General features: G+C 44.2%; 1 protein-coding gene across 6 annotated transcripts in view; it reads left to right on the top strand.

Moving 5' to 3' along the window:
* LOC120064216 (CLIP-associating protein 1-B-like) overlaps window positions 1-19,494 on the top strand; it is a 113,010-nt gene that overhangs the window by 72,588 nt on the left and 20,928 nt on the right. For 2 of the 6 annotated variants that reach the window (XM_039014624.1, XM_039014629.1), the window contains 20 exons: window positions 3,116-3,339; window positions 3,437-3,529; window positions 3,675-3,820; window positions 5,175-5,310; window positions 5,550-5,620; window positions 5,730-5,789; window positions 6,219-6,296; window positions 6,827-6,994; window positions 7,538-7,584; window positions 7,848-8,021; window positions 10,493-10,600; window positions 12,925-13,089; window positions 14,770-14,934; window positions 16,553-16,656; window positions 17,117-17,140; window positions 17,535-17,646; window positions 17,801-17,933; window positions 18,590-18,653; window positions 18,826-18,828; window positions 19,058-19,221. In XM_039014624.1, the coding sequence (XP_038870552.1) occupies window positions 3,116-3,339; window positions 3,437-3,529; window positions 3,675-3,820; window positions 5,175-5,310; window positions 5,550-5,620; window positions 5,730-5,789; window positions 6,219-6,296; window positions 6,827-6,994; window positions 7,538-7,584; window positions 7,848-8,021; window positions 10,493-10,600; window positions 12,925-13,089; window positions 14,770-14,934; window positions 16,553-16,656; window positions 17,117-17,140; window positions 17,535-17,646; window positions 17,801-17,933; window positions 18,590-18,653; window positions 18,826-18,828; window positions 19,058-19,221 (2,239 nt within the window). Of the gene's footprint in view, window positions 1-3,115; window positions 3,340-3,436; window positions 3,530-3,674; window positions 3,821-5,174; window positions 5,311-5,549; window positions 5,621-5,729; window positions 5,790-6,218; window positions 6,297-6,826; window positions 6,995-7,537; window positions 7,585-7,847; window positions 8,022-10,492; window positions 10,601-12,924; window positions 13,090-14,769; window positions 14,935-15,740; window positions 15,804-16,552; window positions 16,657-17,116; window positions 17,141-17,534; window positions 17,647-17,800; window positions 17,934-18,589; window positions 18,654-18,825; window positions 18,829-19,057; window positions 19,222-19,494 lie in introns of all 6 variants that reach the window. The other 4 variants (XM_039014630.1, XM_039014625.1, XM_039014626.1 and 1 more) reach the window with 4 other exon arrangements.

Below are 19,494 nucleotides of genomic sequence, written 5' to 3'. Positions count from 1 at the left end.
ATTGCTTTATAGAGCAACTCTAGCAGCAGTCAGAAAGCGGTCAATGGCAGTCCTGCAGTGTTGGGGATGTTTTAATTGGAGAGAGAATCTGTGGCGGTCGGGGGACACTTGAACTGTTAAACTTCCTGAAGGATGTAGACTACAGTCAGACAACTTCCTGTGAACTAGATAGGGCCATACAATGATGTGGATGTCTCTATGGGGCAGACAATGCAGTTTCACTTCCACCAGCAGAGGGCGCCAGAGAGGACAACCTCTCCATGACATCGCCCATATTATTCCTCCTCTATCATCAAGGACAAGTCACTGATGGTCTTACCTGTCTTTCCCTACCAATCCTCCATACAGTCATTGACCAGTGTCCATGATTTTGAGCATTCAGCTCAAGAAATAGGTCATATAATGCATAGTCACATAGTAGCCTACATGTAGAACAGGACAGTCCAGCTTACAGTAATCATATCACTAGGCAGAGCAGGCTGAGGGCAGAGCAGGCTGAGGGCAGAGCAGGCAGGATGTGATGGAGTTAGATGATGATGTGGATTACTAACACAGACCCTGCTCTGCCACAGGCTACAGACACACAGCTAACGACCTAACTACTGCCCCCTGGGAGGACGGGTGTGTGTGTGTGTCCGTCCATCCGCCCGCTGTGTTAATGGCTCCCTATGTGTGTATAAATCAGCTCAAGACATTTTTGTGTCAGTGTTTGATTAAGTGCTGCTGTAACTGCTGCAATCAATAAACTGAAGGTAAATAGTCTCTGTTTAGAGATGGTATTTGGGAGGGTTCTCTGAACATAATCATGAGTTTGTCTCAGGCTATTCTTTCAGTACTCTAATACCATAGATATAGAACAGTTCTATCTATCTTCTTCTAACTATGTCTGAAACTCCGTGTCATTTAGCGATCAGGGTAAAACTGATTTGAAGGTGTTCAATTAATGAGATGGATGCTGTTGAATAAAGTTGACATTTACTCCTAGTAAAGGATTGAGCGATCCCACATGCTGCAGTCTCCTCCCTGTCTCTCTGGTATCCTGATGCTGCTAGCCTCAGTGCAAAGCAAATGGAACGTGTGCCGTCAGTAAGATAGATGCTGTTGGATGAGCCTTTTCTCATGCTTTTCACAGGCTGCAGTCCCATCTCTGTTTCTTTGGTACAATAATGCAAACCTCAGTCGTCACTGACTATTGTCTGACTATTGTCTCACAGTGATAATGCTAGCCCCCACACGCCACACATAAATAACTAGCACTACACTAGAGAGCTAAGGGGCCATAACTTTACTCTTGATCAGTGTAATAAAGCACTGCTGTGTGAGTATGCATACAAACATGAGAGGGATGGTTTCTAATACCAGTATGTGCTTTCTGTTTTACACCTCCCTGTATATAAACTAAGGGTAGATGGAAGCTAGAGCAGGGAGACTCGAAGCAAACTATGTATAATTTCGGCAGCTTGCATGAGGCAAAGCAGAATTGATTTTATGCTTTTGTTATGTTGGAACAAAAGCTTTCTTAACTCTGGGTGGGTGAGCTAGTGATGGTTTTTACTGAGATAGTTTGACAGCATGCTAGACAGGCTGCAGGGGGAAATTAAGCCAACACAATGTTGAGGTATGCTAGTGTTATGGTGTGACGTGCCATGCCAAACACAGTAAAAATATGAATTAATTTACATACGTATTCATACATATATTTCATGAATATACGTAATGCAGTGTAAGTAACAGTAGTGGACTATAAACTGTGTTTATATCCTGGGCCAATGACCACCAGGCTAGGTTCCTTTTTGTTTTTTCCTCCAGCAACACCCTGAATAAACAATGATTGATCAGAGGTGACATCACAGGTGCTGGCCCCTCCCCTCCCTCTGTGGTGGACAACCAATGTCCCTAAGGACATGTCACACCAGGCTGGCAATGCAGGAACTGCCAGCATCCTCCTGCCACACACACACACACACACACACACACACACACACACACACACACCACTGTGTTTGACAGCTAACCCTTGGACAGAAGGGTTTAAGGGGGAAGCTGGTCTAGCACTGTCATCACAGAGCTGCACAAGCACCCTCAGAAAGGCACGCGTCACGCAGACACACACACACACACTGTTGATGCAGAAGCGTGGTGAGGAAATACTTTAGAGCGCGTGCTATAGATCATGATGCTGAGGAAGCTGGTGTGTAAGAAGATCTGTGCCTGTAAGAACCAGATGCTATTTATAATATATTCTCTTTACGTGGTGTCTCTCTCTCTCTCTCTATTCCTCTCACACTACCTACCGACATCTCTCCCGATGTTTTTTTTCCTCCTCTCTTTTCCCCAATTGATCTGCCTTTCTCATTCTTCTCTGTCTCAATGTCTCTCTCAGTAGAAATATACTGGTTTGATGGTAATTACAGGTTAGCAGTCTGGTGGAGGAATGGAGTGTTGTGAGGAGGATGAGTGGGGGAAGACTGAGCTGTGAACGGGGCGTTTCTCTCCGTGTGCCTGCCTGTTGCTTTGTTTATGGAGATATCGGTCTGGTTGTCTGAATGGTGACTTGTTTTGCTGTCTTTCATAATTATCACTAACGTTACTATGGTTATAGGGACACAACCTTTGAACAGGCTTTGTTTAGCTATTTTTAATGTATGAATCCCTCCAAAGAAAAAAACTGTTTTTATCATGTGCAGTTTGTCTTCCTGCTGAGGAGTACATTACCGTTCTCTCACATAGCTTTCTGTCAAATAATGTTGGCTCCAGGCATCTCTCCAGGATCATATTTTCCCTTCATTCATAATCCCTCGTATAAACCGGAAAACTGTAGAGGTGACAGAATGACTTGTATTCATGTAACAGTGACAATCCAGATGAATTGAGCTACACCCAGCATGGCAGATGGGTGGGTTACAGCACGCACACACTCACCCCAAACAACAGGGTCGAGCTCAGTAGGCAGGAAACAGAAGTGAAACTGGAACATACTAGGCTATGTGTCCAATATAAAATGCTTGTTTTTGTTTCCCTAAGGTGTGTCCTAATGAGCATGGTGGTCACCAATGCAGGAATTATATAACTTAAAACTGGACTAACACCACTCCTCTCCTCTCTCCCCTGGCAGATAAGAACTTTGATGATGAGGACTCTGTGGATGGGGGCCGGTCCTGCTCCTCCGCATCGTCCTCCAAAGCGCCCCCCAGTGGGAGGAGGACTGTAGCTGCAGCTTCTGTCCGCAGGCCCAGCTCTGCCACCGGACCCGGCAAGATCTCTGCTAAAGATGCTGCTGCAGGAGCAGTAGATGAGGAGGACTTCATCAAGGCTTTTGAAGAGGTTCCTACTATCCAGGTAACTTGCACAGATAGTGGTTCTGTGTGTGTGTTTGCAGTATAAATTGCTATCAACCCCAGTCTGACTCCTGTCTTTCCTTTCCTCTCCTCTCCAGATCCACTCCAACAGAGAGATGGAGGACAACCTCTCCAAGGTCCGGGAGGTTCTGTCTGACGACAAAAACGACTGGGAGCACCGAGTCATCGCTGTAAGGACCACAACCACTAATGATCAATGTCTGCATGACCATTTCAGCACCTTGTACTGTATATTCTGGCTTTGTTGATAGTAGTAACCTATAAACAGTCAGAAACTACGGTTGTAGCGTAAACGTTTGTGCTTCCTCTGTCTAGCTGAAGAAGGTGCGTTCTCTGCTCCTGGCTGGAGCTATGGAGTATGATAGTTTCCCTCAGCAGCTCCGTCTGCTGGAGGCCCCTCTGAAGCTGTCGGCTAAAGACCTGAGGTCCCAGGTGGTACGAGAGGCCTGCATCACACTGGGGTAAGGACCTGCAGACACGCAAACCAGCTTTCAACCTCTCTCTTCCACTTCTATGCCAAGTAGAGTTATCTACACTGTTGAAACTGCTGCTATCTCAGAGTGGTTGAGTAAGGCTGACCAGAGGCAGTGGTTAGATATGTAGCAGCTCAGTGAAATGCCACAGTAAAGTGGTGACATTAAAGGGAGGGAAGCTCCTCGTCTACCTGGCCCAGTTTGTAAATCAACCTGATCTTTAAATGTGTATCTTGACTCTCTGCTCTGCTGCACCTCATCACTACCACATTAGGAGCACATCACTGACTGACAGTTAACAACTCTGAGTCTGGACAACTTGAATTATTGTAATGTTTATGTGTCAATTAATCCCATAAGGGATGGGTTGCCAATTGGCGATTTGACACGAAAATAAAACGTCATTCATTTTGTAGTCTGCTACTACTTCTGCTCCATATCTACACTGAACAAAAATATAAACGCAACATGTAAAGTGTAAAGTGTTGGTCCCATGTTTCATGAGATGAAGTAAAAGATCCCAGAAATTGTCCATACTCGCAAAAGGATTGTTTACATCAGTGTTGGTGAGCATTTCATCCTTTGTCAAAATAATCCATCCACCTGACAGGTGTAGCATATCAAGAAGCTGATTAAACAGCATGATCATTACTTACAAACGTGCAACTTGTGCTGGTGACAATAAAAGGCCACTCTACAATGTGCAGTTTTGTCACACAACACAATGCCACAGAATGCTCAAGTTGAGGGAGTGTGCAATTAGCATACTGACTGCAGGAATGCCCACCAGAGCAATTGCCAGAGAATTGAATGTTCATTTCTCTACCATAAGCCACCTCCAATGAATTTGGCAATATGTCCAACCAGCCTAACAACCACAGATCACGCGCAACCACGCCAGCCCAGGATCTCCACATCCGGCTTTTTCACATGCGGGATCTTCAGAGGAGGGGGGGGGGGGTTGCTGAGAAGTATTTCTGTCTGTCTGTAATAAAGCCCTTTTGTAGGGAAAACTAATTCTGATTCGCTGGGCATGGCTCCCCAGTGGGTCGGCCTGGCTCCCAAGTGGGTGGGCCTATGCCCTCCCAGGCCCACCCATGGCTGCGCCCCTGCCCAGTCATGTGAAATCCATAGATTAGGGCCTAATTCATTTATTTCAATTGTCTGATTTCCTAATATGAACTGTAACTCAGCAAAATCTTTGAAATTGTTGCATGTTGCGTTTATATTCTTGTTCAGTATAAGTTCCAGTACGTTAAATCAAATGTTTCTGAGGAGATTTAACATCTTTGATTGATATTGATTTGCTGTATGTGTTCAATCTCTCCCTTCCCCTCTTCAGATACCTGTCCACACTAATGGGCAACAAGTTTGACCACTGTGCAGAGATCCTGATGCCCACACTGCTCAACCTGGTGCCCAACAGTGCCAAGGTGATGGCTACGTCTGGCATGGCAGCCATACGTCTCATCCTCAGGGTGAGTACTGCACACAAACTGTATATGCAGTCATTCATATACTGTACGTCAGGGGTTGAATCACATTGGATGAGTGGGATTCATGCATTAGCTACTGTGTCAAACAGAAAATAAATAATTTCCTGATGTATTTATTACTCAGTATGACTGATATCTGGTTGTGAAATGTATTGTTAAGACACTGGGAGGTGTGAAATAACCTGTATCTGAAGACCTCTGGGACCTCCTCTTTCTTCCAGCATACACACTACTCACGTCTCATCCCAATCATCACTAGTAACTGCACGTCCAAATCAGTGGCCGTCAGACGGTAAAGACTCAAAGATCCTCTGCGAAATCATTTGGTGTGAACATCTTCTACCTTTTCCTGAGGTTTCAATTTTTTATGTGTTAACTCTCATCATGTCTTCTCTCTCCAGGCGCAGTTATGAGTTCTTAGAGCTGTTATTACTGGAGTGGCAGACACACACACTGGAGAGGTAAACACACACCCTTTCAGGATAAACTCTGCTAATACTGTATTTATCCAGGACATAAACACGAACAACTGATTGTCCCTGGTCTTTGCTAGTTAAATTGATGATTCTGGAGGCCTGGAGTGAGCCATCACCATCAGACTCTCCACGAAGCATCCCCCATGGTTTCCACGACAACCCTGCAGAGAGTTTAAAAGCATGTAGAAAGCGTGCTGTATGGTCACTTTCCACCCGTAGAGGAGAGTGGAGGATAGCAGAAGAGCTGTGGAATAGTAGAGTGAGAGAGAGAAGAAAGGAGTATTAACAGAAGTCTCGGGGAGAGAGAGGGGGGGGGGGGGGGGGGGGTGGGTGTCCTCTCTGTTGGTGTAGTTTTGGTTACCTGGCTGCTGTACCTGAAGTTGTCTCTGTCATGTTTGCCTACTATCCCACCAGGCATGTGGCTATTCTGACGGAGACCATCAGGAAAGGGATCCATGATGCCGACTCAGAGGCCAGGTCCGTGGCCAGAAAGTAAGTTCTGTTTTTATGGTTGTTTATTTGGAAAATTTGTCTGAATTTGTCCTCAGTAAAACAATGAATTGGTCTTTGCAGTTTGTAAAAAGTAATATATTGCTTTATGATTTCATGACTGACAAGTGGATGACAATATGGAATAAAATGACATCTCTCGGTGTCTCTTATTTTACTACGAATATAAATTCCTCTGGGCATTGTCTCATACAGTATGTCACTTTCCCCGCCGGTGACCTATCAGAGGTATGTGGGTCGCAGGTAGCTTAGTGGTTAGAGCATTGGGCCAGTAACTGAAAGGTTGCTGGTTCGAATCCCAGAGCCAACAAGGCTCTGTCGATGTGCCCTTGAGCAAGGCACTTAACCCTAATTGCTCCTGTAAGTTGCTCTTGATAAGAGTGTCTGCTAAATGACTAAAATGTAAACATTTTAGAAAATGTGTGCTGACAGTTCTGTTCATGTACTGATATGAGGGGCTGTGACCTATGTGACCTCAAACCTTCTCCACCCCCTCCCTCCCTCACCCATAGGTGTTATTGGGGTTTCCATGGCCACTACAGCCGGGAAGCGGAGCATCTTTTCCAGGCCCTGGAGTCGACCTATCAGAAGGCTCTCCAGTCTCACCTGAAAAGTTCTGACAGTGTCGTGTCCCTCCCCCAATCAGACCGCTCATCCTCCTCCTCTCAGGAGAGCCTCAAGTAAGATACCTCTCCCTCTATCCCTCCCTCCTTCCCTCATCCCTGTTTACTTTCATCCCTTCATCCATCCACCCCTCCTTCCCTCCCGAAGTCAGACTGCTCCTCTTCCTCCTTTCAGAACAGCCTCAAGACACCACTCCATCCCTTACTTTCCCCTTCCCTCCATCCCTTCCTCTCTATTTATCCCTTCATATGATTGATGATGATGTGGAAAAATGTATCATTGATTTGAAGACACCACTAATGGATCTGTCTGCCTCATAGACACACTGAGGTGCATCGTATCGGTTGATCCAGTTTAACGACGGGAGAGAGTGAGCTAATCTTCCTCATCGTCAGAGGGGTCTGAGCCCTGAACTGGTGTCCAGACCTTTACCTTTTAAAATGTCACTGGCAGTTTGAATCATGTTTTTCCATACATCATCCGATGGGTCTGAGCCCTGGCCTATGACATTGTTTTGTCTTGTTTTTGGTAGTGTGAGGTATAGGGATACTGAGCTGTTTACAATAACTCCATAATGGTGTGTCCTTCTCTCCACTCAGCCGGCCCCTGTCTGTCAAGAGTGTCATAGGAGGCGGCATGACAAGGGGTAAGAGTACTAGCTGCTACAGTATTCATTTCTCAACACGTTGTTTATTTCATGCCACCTCTTTCTATTTGTGGGTTATGTCAGGTGTCTTTTGCAAATCCGATTATCATTTTTTCCTCTGTGAGACTAAATACAGACTAATGAAATGTATAATGTGTTGGTATGAAATGTTGATATTTCAACCTCTCCCGTTCTCCCCCTCTCCCTGCCTCCCTGTCTCCCCCTCTCCCTGTCTCCCCCTCTCCCTGTCTCCCCGATGGCAGGGAAGATGGTGAGTTCCAGGGTGAACTCTAACCCCGGCGGTTCTCTCCAGCGTTCCCGTAGTGACATCGATGTGAACGCTGCGGCCAGCGCCAAATCCTGTCTGGTCACCGTGCCCTCCGCTTCTCCCTTCAGCTCAGCCGCTGCTCTGCCCCCAGGCTCCTACGCCTCTCTAGGTAAACCACACTAGGAATGGACACAGACTAGGAATGGACATTTACAATTATTTTATTATTCTAATGATATCATGATATTTCTTTGGATATTCAGATAGTCGAAATACATGTGTAAAAAAAAAAAAAAAAACTTAAATGGAGAGCTCTTCTGGTTTCAGCGGGAGGGGGAGGGGAGAGAGAGGAGCAGAGGCCGGTGTGTGTGACAGTCAGTGTGTGGCACGGATGGAGAGAGAGAGACACAAAGTATTCAAACCGACTCGCGCTAGTCAGTTCTGGAACAGTCATTTCTCAAAGTCACCACGATGTCTTAATTACATTATTCAGTATAAATTAAAATCGGAAAACCACTGGTGTGTAGATATTAATTATTGTGAGGGTTGTAAGTAAGACATCATTAAGCTGTATAGAAATAAGAAACAGACAAAAAGGCCAAAATGTGCAGATAGACAGGCTCCAAAGTTTTGTATGTAAACTAATTAAACATGTCAAATGGCTGCCTATAATCACTCTGATTTGACGACTGACCATTATATAAATATTCAAGTCCTTGATAAATAATGATGAAAAACTCTCCACGTACCCCCCAAATTTGGGCAATTTGATACTGAGGAGTCCTGCAATCCAGTTGCTGTCCCTCTGTTCTTTTCCTAACGCGTCCCTGTGGAGTGTACTGCTTACTGTCCATTACTAATGAGACGTCTTTCTCCCACCCACCCACCTCTCTCTCACTCTCCCTCTCGCTCTCCCTCTTTTTTTCTCCCTTTCTCTCTCTCCCGCTCTTTCTCTCTCTCTCTATCCCTCTTTCTCGCTCTTGCTCTATTTCTCTCTCTTTCTCTCCCTCTCTCTCCCTCTCTCTCTCTCTATCCATCTTTCTCTCTCTTGCTGTATTTCTCTCTCTCTCTCCTGGCTAACTGGTACTAATGTTTAACTCTATACCTCTCTTCACCCGCCGTCCCCTGCTTTGATTTATGCCCAAAAGATGGCACGCCTGGTAAAATTAATACTGGTAAGATCTGTGTGTGTTTGTGTGTTCTGCGTCTGTCGGGGACAGTCAAAGGCTTGGCCGTGCCCCCCCCCCCCCCCCCCCCCCCCCCCCCCCGCCTGTCCTCTATTCTGTCTTGTCTACACACCACCGTACAACCTATTTAGTGTTTTATATGGTAGGTCTGCATGTTTGACTAACATGGTAATAATCATTGATGACTGATGAGAGACAGGGTTAGATAACCATGTGCAGTCAGCACAGCACACCATAACACCTCTCCTCCCCCACACAACTCATTTTGTTATCCTCCTTACATTGTTATCCTTTACATTTTGTTTATTAGTGATTAGCAAAGGGCAAGGACTCTGTTTTATCTATGTAAAGGTGAATGTTGCATGCAGTGAAACTCACCCACCCTTTGGTCTCTGTCTGTGTGTAAGTGCTCTGTGTTAAGGGGTCAGAGGTCTCTGAGGTTTAGTGTTGCCTGCCTTTCAAGGTGATCCTCTACCTCTTGGTACTCTTATAATTATCTAAGTAACACTGATAGACTTTGTTGTTCGTTTAAAGAAAGGGCTTTCCCTATCCTGTAATGTAATGCAGATGTTCTAGAATCTAGTACAACACTCTCTGACCTCGCTTATCAAACATCTTCCAATGAATATAATGTCACTGCTTCTACCCACATTCTATTAAACAGTGTGTGAAGGCTGGTAATAAGACTCGTTATTGGCCGAGGCAGGGTTTCCCCCCGGGTGCACGTTTTGGTTTTGCCCTAGCACTACACAGCTGATTCAAATAACCAAATCATCATCAAGCTTTGACTATTTGAATCAGCTGTGTAGTACTAGGACAAAACCAAAATGTGCACCCAGGGGGGGCGCCAGGACCGACTTTGGGAGACCCTGGGCTAAGGTGTTACTTAATCTAGGGCCAAGTCCCAGCTGTTGTGGAAAGAGATATTCTCAATGTGTGGTGTTTGTGAGTGCATGTGTGTCTGTTTATCTAAAATTGGAGAGGTTTGCTGGAAAAATGTAAGAATACTTTTTTGATAATACAGTCCAAAATGAGCAGACATCTGAACGCCCCAATCTCTTTCTCAGCATCAGTCAATGTGCTGTCCTAGCTCTTCGGAACATTACTTGGCTGGATTGCAAATATGATAATGCCATTTTATTTGCGATTTTGCAAATAAACTGAAGAGTAGTTTAACATACTGTAAAGAAAGTTGTGTTGTCTTGATGTTGCTTTAGACAAACCTTTCCCAGATCCAATGCATTTCTTTGTGGGAATGTGTAGAAATATTCAGTATGTTTGTCTGTGTTTCAGAACCCCCCCAATCCAGATCTTTTGTCACCGTCTGTTTAAAGCAGTTTCTTTGTTTTGTGTTGTGGTAAACTGTGGTGCACAGCTGCTTGGATACAGTATCATTTGTAGTGTAGTGGCTTCAACTCTCTTACTAACTCCCTGTGTGTTTTGTTTTCTACAGGTCGTGTGCGTACGAGGAGGACAAGCGCTGGCAGTGCCGTCGGAGCCAGCGCTACTGTGACTGACAGCAGGGGGCGCAGCCGAGCCAAAATGGTATCCCAGTCCCAGCGTGAGTACACACACACACACACACTGTCAGCAAAAGAACCCAAGACCGATTTCACTCCCTCACAGCACACTGTCTGAACTCAGGGAAGCCATCCACAATGTCATCTCCAGTCTCTCTCATTCTCATGTAAACCGCCAGTATGACCTTTATCCTGTCTGCTGTGAGCTCATACTATATCTTCAGTTTATATACAGTACCAGTCAAAAGTTGGACACACCTACTCATTCAAGGGTTTTTCTTTATTTTTACTATTTTCTACATTGTAGAATAATAGTGAAGACATCAAAACTATGAAATAACACACATAGAATCATGTAATAACCCAAAAAGTGTTGAACAAATCAAAATATATTTTAGATTCTTCAAAGTAGCTGTCCTTTGCCTTGATGACAGCTTGGCACACTCTTGGCATTCTCTTAACCAGCTTCACCTAGAATGCTTTTCCAACCGTCTTGAAGGAATTCCCACATATGCTGAGCACTTGTTGGCTGCTTTTGCTTCACTCTGCAGTCCAACTCATATACTAGGTTCTCTTCAGTTTATATACAATTTATTTTTATTTAACTAGGCAAGTCCGTTAAGAACAAATTCTTATTTACAATGACGGCCTAGGAACAGTGGGTTAACTGCCTTGTTCAGGGGCAGAATGACAGATTTTTACCTTGTCAGCTCGGGGATTCGATCTAGCAACCTTTCGGTTACTGGTCCAACACTCTAACCACTAGGCTACCTGCCGCCCCAAAATACTAGGTTCTCTTGAGTTTATATACTAGGTTCTCTTGAGTTTATATACTAGGTTCTCTTGAGTTTATATACTAGGTTCTCTTGAGTTTATATACTAGGTTCTCTTGAGTTTATATACTAGGTTCTCTTGAGTTTATATACTAGGTTCTCTTCAGTTTATATACTAGGTTCTCTTGAGTTTATATACTAGGTTCTCTTGAGTTTATATACTAGGTTCTCTTGAGTTTATATACTAGGTTCTCTTGAGTTTATATACTAGGTTCTCTTGAGTTTATATACTAGGTTCTCTTCAGTTTATATACTAGGTTCTCTTGAGTTTATATACTAGGTTCTCTTCAGTTTATATACTAGGTTCTCTTCAGTTTATATACTAGGTTCTCTTCAGTGTCTCTCGTCAGTCTGTGTGATGTTTTACCTCATACATTTTATCATCCTGAAGGAACTTGGAGCGCCTGTTATTAGTGCACCCTTTCACAAGATGTGTGTGTGTGTGGTTTTCTCTCTCCCTCTGTCCCTCTCTCTCTCTCTGAAGCCTCGATGAGGGGCTTCAATGATATGTGCATGTGTAACATGACAGGCACAGTTAACATCTGGCCCAGTGCATGCTGGGCTAACACTACTCCCTGTCACATTTGACCGTTTTATTTTCACGTCCTGTTCTGCCGCTTGCTACCATAACAACCACAGGATCCAGATCTGCTAACCCCACTGGCGGTGGTAAGGCCCGGACTTCATCCAATCAGAGTAAAGAATCCAGTTCTTAGTCCCGTCCCTTCCTCCTGTGCAGATCTCTGCATGTCAATCAATTAATTATTTTAGTTTTAGACTCATGTCATACCAGCATGCCCCATTCAACTCAAGTGCATGTTTATTATTTTACAGTCTCACAAGTTTTTTGATTGGTACATTTTGTTGTCAATTGTTGATTGTTGTCTGTGTTCTCTGAACTGTTTTCATTGTTGATGCCGTTGTTGTAATCACTGGTTGGTTTTCCCACAGCCCAGTTAGACCCTGGATTCAACCCATCTTGTTTGTCCTGCAACTGTTTATTAACTGTTTGTATGTCCCTCCCTATCTATCTCATCAAAGCTGAAATCCAATATCTATGTTAGGATAGAAAGAGATTGTTATGGGTCCCATTACCTCAAGTGTTGGTTTGACATTCTGTGGATTATTCCCCTCCAAATCACCAAGGCACTGTAAACACACAGAGATATGTGCTCAGTTGGTGTGGCTCTAGTAAAGTCAAAGTTGTGGGTTCAATTCCCACTGGAATCACATGCACATTATGCACTCACTGTACTGTAACTGGCTTTAGATAAGTGTCTGCTAAGAGTTGTATATGATTTTTTTATTACTCCAATAAAAGCGACATATGACATTAGAAACATTTAAGTAATGAAATATTCCCCTAGAAAGAAGGAGATAGAAAATGAGGGAATTCAGCTTTGAGCCGTGACAGAACCTTCCCAGCATGCCATGAAGAGGTGCGTCGCTCTGCTCGCTGTGACCCATCGTGTCTGAAAGGGTGTATCGTTTCACTCTCTGCCTGTGACTCCTGTGCGTTGTCCTTCCTGCAGCTGGCAGTCGCTCCAGTTCCCCTGGAAAGCTTCTGGGCCACTCGTCTGGGTACGGGAGGATCAGCAGGCCCCCCTCAGCCTCCAGCACCCCTGCAGACAAGAGGAGCAAGGTCCCCCGCAGCCAGGGCTGCAGTAGAGATTCCTCTCCCAGCCGACTGGGACTAGGTAATGGACCTTTACATGTCGTCACAATTTCAGCATTGTGCATGTAAACACAAAATAAATAATGTATTCACTCTATACTAGGAAAAAGAGATTTGTAATTTGCTAGCAACGCACATAGTAACTAAGTAACTGCCGAAATGAACAGTGTATTATACAGTATCACCTACACACTGGATACACATACATAACAGACAGCACATGTATGCTGATAAATAGGATACCACACACATGCTGTCGAGGGCCATGTATGTGTCAAAACATGCCGGTGATATGCCCAAAGTCGTCATTGTGCACTCCTATCAATCTAGTGAAAACCTTATATACTGTACACCAAGTGTGTCCTTTGAAGCTCAGATACACTATCTTGGTTTTCCCGGTCATAAACACAAAACAAGGAAACACAATAAACACAAAAGATAAGCCTTGAATGCAAGGAACCCACATAGTAAGGTTATGAAGCACCAATGGACCCTTTGAACTCAAAAGGGGGCGACAGGTAGCCTTACAGTTAAGAGCGTTGGGCAGTAACCGAAAGGTCGCTGGTTCGAATCTCCGAGCCGACTAGGTGAACAATCTGTCGACGTGCCCTTGAGCAAGGCACTCTGGATAAGAGCGTCTGCTAAATGACTAAAATGTAAATGCAAATGTAAATACTGAATGGCAAAATACTGAATAGTAAAATACTGAATATCAAAATGCTGTACGGTAAAATACTGAATAACAAAATACTGAATGGTATAATACTGAATAACAAAATACTGAATAACAAAATACCGAATAATAAAATACTGAATAATAAAATACTGAATAGTAAAATACTGAATGTGAAAAGGCAAGGCCCCTTGGAAAGGGGGGTGAACGGTAAGAGCCTGTCTTTCATCTTCTACGGACTGTAACTGTCTCTCAGGGTTAGCAGCTAAGAAGAACTCACTGTTTTGGGAGGGGTCTCTCATCCACGCATGTCACATCATTGGGGTGGCCCCTCTTTTAGGAAACATGGATGAGCCTCTGTAGGTCAAGCTCTGTCATCAGCAGCCCAGCTTATGTCCTTCCTTCCAGTCAGACTGAGTCACTGGCCCTGTCTTATTGCTTTGATTGATTAGTCTGTGTATTTCATCGACCAAACAGCTCCCCCCTCTTAGCTTCTTGTCTGTCTGTCTGTCTGTTGTCCGTCATTCCTGAATTGGGAAGGCCGCCTTTTTTTACATCAGTAAATTGACAATTACACGTTGCAATGTTTTTAAGTTTGTACTTTTGTCTTCTTCTGAGTCATTTTCAGTTCATATTTTTAGTTTTAACTGACTATCATGGTTTGTCTTTCCTTTTCTTTGGTGTTTTTACCATATCTTTATTTTGATACCCTCTTTAAATTCTTAATTTCTTTCTTTGTTTTTATTTTGTGTATTAACTCTGTTTATCTGTTGTAAGCTACAGTCATACCAATCGTCTTTTCATTGACAACCTAATCCTTGTCACAAAATAACAAAAACATTTAAAAACGGACTTGCGCTAACTTAAGTTTCTAAAATTGAACCTGATGTCCAGCAGACTCCAACCCACCACCACGCCCCAGGGTCCTCCTCCCCCTCACCCCCTCTCTTACCCCAGTCTCCAATCCCAGCCCAACCCCAGGCCTCACCTCACTGACCCCAAACCTGTGTTCTACTGCCCTACTGACAGCCAGGCTGTGTGGTAAAGCTCTTGTTCCTGGTACTCCTCTCTCCTCCTACCACATGCTAGCGAGGAGCCGTATCCCCCGGCCCAGCATGAGTCAGGGCTGCAGCAGGGAAACCTCTAGGGAAAGCAGCCGAGACACCAGCCCTGCTCGGGGCTTCAAGCCTCTTGGTGAGTACCACGACCAACCAGACACCAGGAGGCCTCCTGTAAGCAGCAAGGCCCACTAGTACCCACTCCTCAGCCCCTCAGTCCCCTCCTCTAGACCCCTCCTCTCTGTCCCAGCCTCCCTGTACACCCCATGATGTCTAAATAGAAGATCCCCCTCTTGAACTAAGGGGTATAGACCTCTTCTTTTGCCTGCTCTGATCTACTTTGCATGCACTAACCCTCTCGAAGGTTCTGGAATATAATCACTACGCTGTCTTCTGTCTGTCTTGTTGGGAATTCTCCAAGTCTTATGCTATATAAGTATTTGTGTGCCTTTGTGTGTGTGTAATATAATGACCAGCAAAATGAAAAGATCACAAAAATCTCTGGATGTTCTAGGATTCTGTTTTTGGTCCAATGAAAAATTATTTGGCACATCTCATAATAAATGTAAATCAAGAGGCAGAAAAACAAGGTATTGTCTACAGTAAACAGTGTACTGTATGTGTCATCGTATTCAATGTCCATAGCTGACCTGCTTCTCAGCTCTCTCCTGTGCTGCTGCCACATCACAGGAAATGACACAACTTTTTCACTGCTTTGTCATGGGGGACTACAAAAAAAAGGAAAAAAGAGGGACAAAGTGGAATACATGAGGGATACCCGCCCCTCCTATCCTATGACTGTTGTAGATGTGGTTGGTTGCCCATAATCATAGTGGATTAATGCAGCCAGGCGCTGAGCCTGAGTCAACTACAGAGGACGGTACCTGTTGCGTTCGTGTCACTAACGCCCCGGGTGTCATCCACCCCTCCTGTCCCTTGCAGCCTCCCGACGTACTTCCCGCTCTACCAGCGCCCTATCCACGGCTGACCCCCACGGCCAGTCAGGTGACCTGCATGCCCCACCCCCTCATATCCACATTTATCGATTATGCCAGCATGAGTCCATACATGTTGCTGTGAGGGCTGTGCCATACATGTTGCTGTGAGGGCTGTGCCATACATGTTGCTGTGAGGGCTGTGCCATACATGTTGCTGTGAGGGCTGTGCCATACATGTTGCTGTGAGGGCTGTGCCCACCCTGCCACAGGAGTCCATACATGTTGCTGTGAGGGCTGTGCCCACCCTGCCACAGGAGGCAATATGTTGTTCAACCTTTTGAGGAGGAGATCTGTTAGCGTGCTGCTTTGTCATGTTATGTGTCGTCATCATCTGCTTCAATATGATGTTTTGTGATTTTCTTTTAAAAAGCTTGTGTTACTGTGTAATCAAAAGGCCTGTCCCCATCTGTATGATTTTCTCCTTGTTAGTGACTTTTTGGACATTGTATGATGTATTTGTACTTCAGTGTATTGAATATCTCATATAAGAGTTGTTTATTTCCCCGTTTGTAAGTGTCAGTTTCTTTTCTCTTCATTTCAAATTAGCACTAATCATTCTCTGGTGATTTTTGTTGGTGTCATCTTTAGTTCACCATTCATTTTCTACATCTCACTCAAGCTTTCTGGTGTTGTAGTTTTCAAGCTTTTTGGTGTATGGTCTGTAAACCCCATCATATTGCCTTTTGTCTCCCTAGAGCAAGATCCCATTGACTTTCTCTTGTTACTCCACTCACCCCCCTCTCCTCTCCCCCCCAGATCGGTTTGGCTTGATTCACCAGGACCGTATCTCTGCCTCAGTAAATGCCATGAGAGTCCTCAACACTGGCACTGAGGTGGAGGCTGCTGTGGCTGATGCACTGGTAAGTCACCAATCAACTTTTACCAGCTGCCAGTTCTGAAGATATCACTACAGTTTGTCTTAAGGTAGAGTTACACTTAGTCAGTCCCTCCATTAAGGCATGCTAGTTAACAGCTGGGGACTTGATGTGGAAACCATATGCATTTTAAGTCAGTGTTTAGATATTTACTGTGGGCCCTCCTAAAAACTAATGAATCCCAGGTTTTTTTTCCTTTGTCATAAAATGAAACTGCATTGAGTAGTAAAATGTAATGAGATGAAATGAAGCCTGTGTTTGTGTATGGCAATCAGAATGTCAGTATATATTTCAATGAGAAAGACTTTGACTGCAAGAAAGTCAACATTGTTACCATGTAGATAAAAACATGTCTTATCTTATTGCCAAGCAGGACTGCAGTCATGATATTTTCCCTCTAAAATATCCCTCTTTCTCTTTCCTGCTTGGTTGCCTGTAACTTCAGCTATTAGGAGACTCCAGAAATAAGGTAGTTGTCCAATTTGTGTACCGTTTGTTTATTAATTCTATTCACTAATCAACAAAAATGCAAAGTATCATCGCTAAATGTTGCTATTTGGCCAAAAGCAATTGCTGGCAGATTTTAGTTTATTATTCAATAAAATATTATTAACAATAGGCATTATTATAACATTATTTAATCATCTCTCTGCATGTTCATATCAATAATGAAGAATCAAGAGTTGGAACAAATTGCATGGCTACCTCATTCATTGTGAATGGCATCGTAGCGTAGCCCATTAAATCCTACTTCCTGGTTGAGTTTGAGTGATCAGAGTTCTAGCCTGCCTGTCCCACTTCTCTCCTGGTCCTATGAACAATGACCTCACCATTACCCATCCCTTCCCATTCTCTCCGAACAGAGGAAGCCTATGAGGCGGCGGTATGAGTCTCCGGGTATCTATTCTGACGACGATGCTAACAGCGATGCGTCCAGCGCATGCTCAGAGCGCTCATACGGGTCCAGGAACGGAGGTATGTGGTCCTGTGTTACTGAGTTGGTAAGAACATGGAACTAGCAACATAAGGGGGGTGGGTTCGAATCCTGCTAGATTCACATCGACTAAAATGTATGCACTTTGATAAAGGCATCTTCTGAATGGTGTATATATATATTATTATTATCTAGGTATCCCTCACTATCTGCGTCAAACGGAGGATGTGGCGGAGGTGCTAAACCACTGTGCCAGCTCCAACTGGTCAGAGAGGAAGGAGGGGCTGCTGGGTCTGCAGAACCTACTCAAGAACCAAAGAATACTCAGGTGGGTCCGGGGCCAGGGGGTTGGACCTTTTGGAAGTTATGTCATTATATGTGTCCTCCTGCTGTAACTATGCTGATCTGCTCCTAGCTCTGTCATGTATAGTTCACTAAGTATTTTCTATGCATTGTTGTCTTTTTGGATGGCATTGGAGATAGTAGAATTGATGTTGTTAAGAATGTTCTGCCAGCTGTGGATAGGGTTTGAAGTAGTCTTGATTCTTTTTCATATATAAATGATAATTTCCTTTTTGAAATTGTTCAACTTTTAAAGAGGAGATCCTGTCAAGGAGCGTCCAGCAGGGTGTTTATTTTCATAGCTTTCCTTAATTGAGGGAGAAATGACTGGTCACGAGGACCCTGCAGCTATAATGCCGCCCGTCAGGTGGTAAAGTGGAAGATGAGTTTCAGAGGAGTCAGTTTGTGAGACAAGGCAATTTGTCTGCCTGCTCTCTCTGAGGCCAGCAGCATTGTCTCCTGAAGGAGCTGCTTTAAATCAAGCCTCTCTGACATCTATTAGTGATGTCTGCCTGTTCTCCCTGTGAGGCCAGCAGCATTGTCTCCTGAAGGAGCTGCTTTAAATCAAGCCTCTGACATCTATTAGTGATGTCTGCCTGTGTTTACTAATGTCTGCCGGTGGATGCTGTTTGTGTGTTGCAGCCGAGTGGAGCTGAAGAGACTATGTGAGATCTTCAGCAGGATGTTTGCAGATCCACACAGCAAGGTAGGTGACAGGATGTTCACCTGTGTTTGGAAGTTTCATATCAATACATTGACACACTCACTCATAACTTTTACTTTTGACATTCAAAAACCCATTGCTTTGCAGTGATTTGTCTGAAAACTAATTGAGTGTTTTGTTGCATGGTCTGCTTTGGTGTGGATTTTAACAACAGAGAGTAAGTGTGTGTTTTTATTATTTCAATATTCTACTGTACAGACACCTGTTGCCTGTGTTGTTGCTTCTATAAAGGTGCTATGTTGTCAGGTGTTGATGGTAGCTGTGTGTGTGTGTGTGTGTGTGTGTGTGTGTGTGTGTGTGTGTGTGTGTGTGTGTGTGTGTGTGTGTGTGTGTGTGTGTGTGTGTGTGTGTGTGTGTGTGTGTGTGTGTGTGTGTGTGTGTGTCAGGTGTTTAGTATGTTTCTGGAGACTCTGTTGGACTTTATCTTGGTGCACAGAGAAGACCTGCAGGACTGGCTGTTTGTCCTGCTCACCCAGCTACTGAAGAAGATGGGAGCTGACCTGCTGGGGTCTGTCCAGGCCAAGGTCCAGAAGGCTCTGGACATCACCAGGTATGGACCTCTAAATCCCCCCTCCGATAACATCTCTAACCATTTTCAAGCTATGCCGACCCAAACCAAACTATGCTTGCTTGGATATTGTCTTTTTACACTCCTTTTCAACATTGTTCGAGCACTTGGGGGGTTCTCATGAAACCAGTTTTAAAATGTCTATAGTAAAATGAGTTACAAAACCATGATCAACTATCATTCTGAGGACTAAGATGTGTAGTTTCTGGGAAAGTGTCTCATTTTAAATACATTTTACATTTTTGCCTGAATTTT

Source organism: Salvelinus namaycush, chromosome 19 (genome assembly GCF_016432855.1).
Source record: "Salvelinus namaycush isolate Seneca chromosome 19, SaNama_1.0, whole genome shotgun sequence".
NCBI classification, from domain to species: Eukaryota; Metazoa; Chordata; class Actinopteri; order Salmoniformes; family Salmonidae; genus Salvelinus; species Salvelinus namaycush.
The sequence above is the reverse complement of the archived record's forward strand: the minus strand, read 5'-3'. Positions and strand labels throughout refer to the sequence as shown.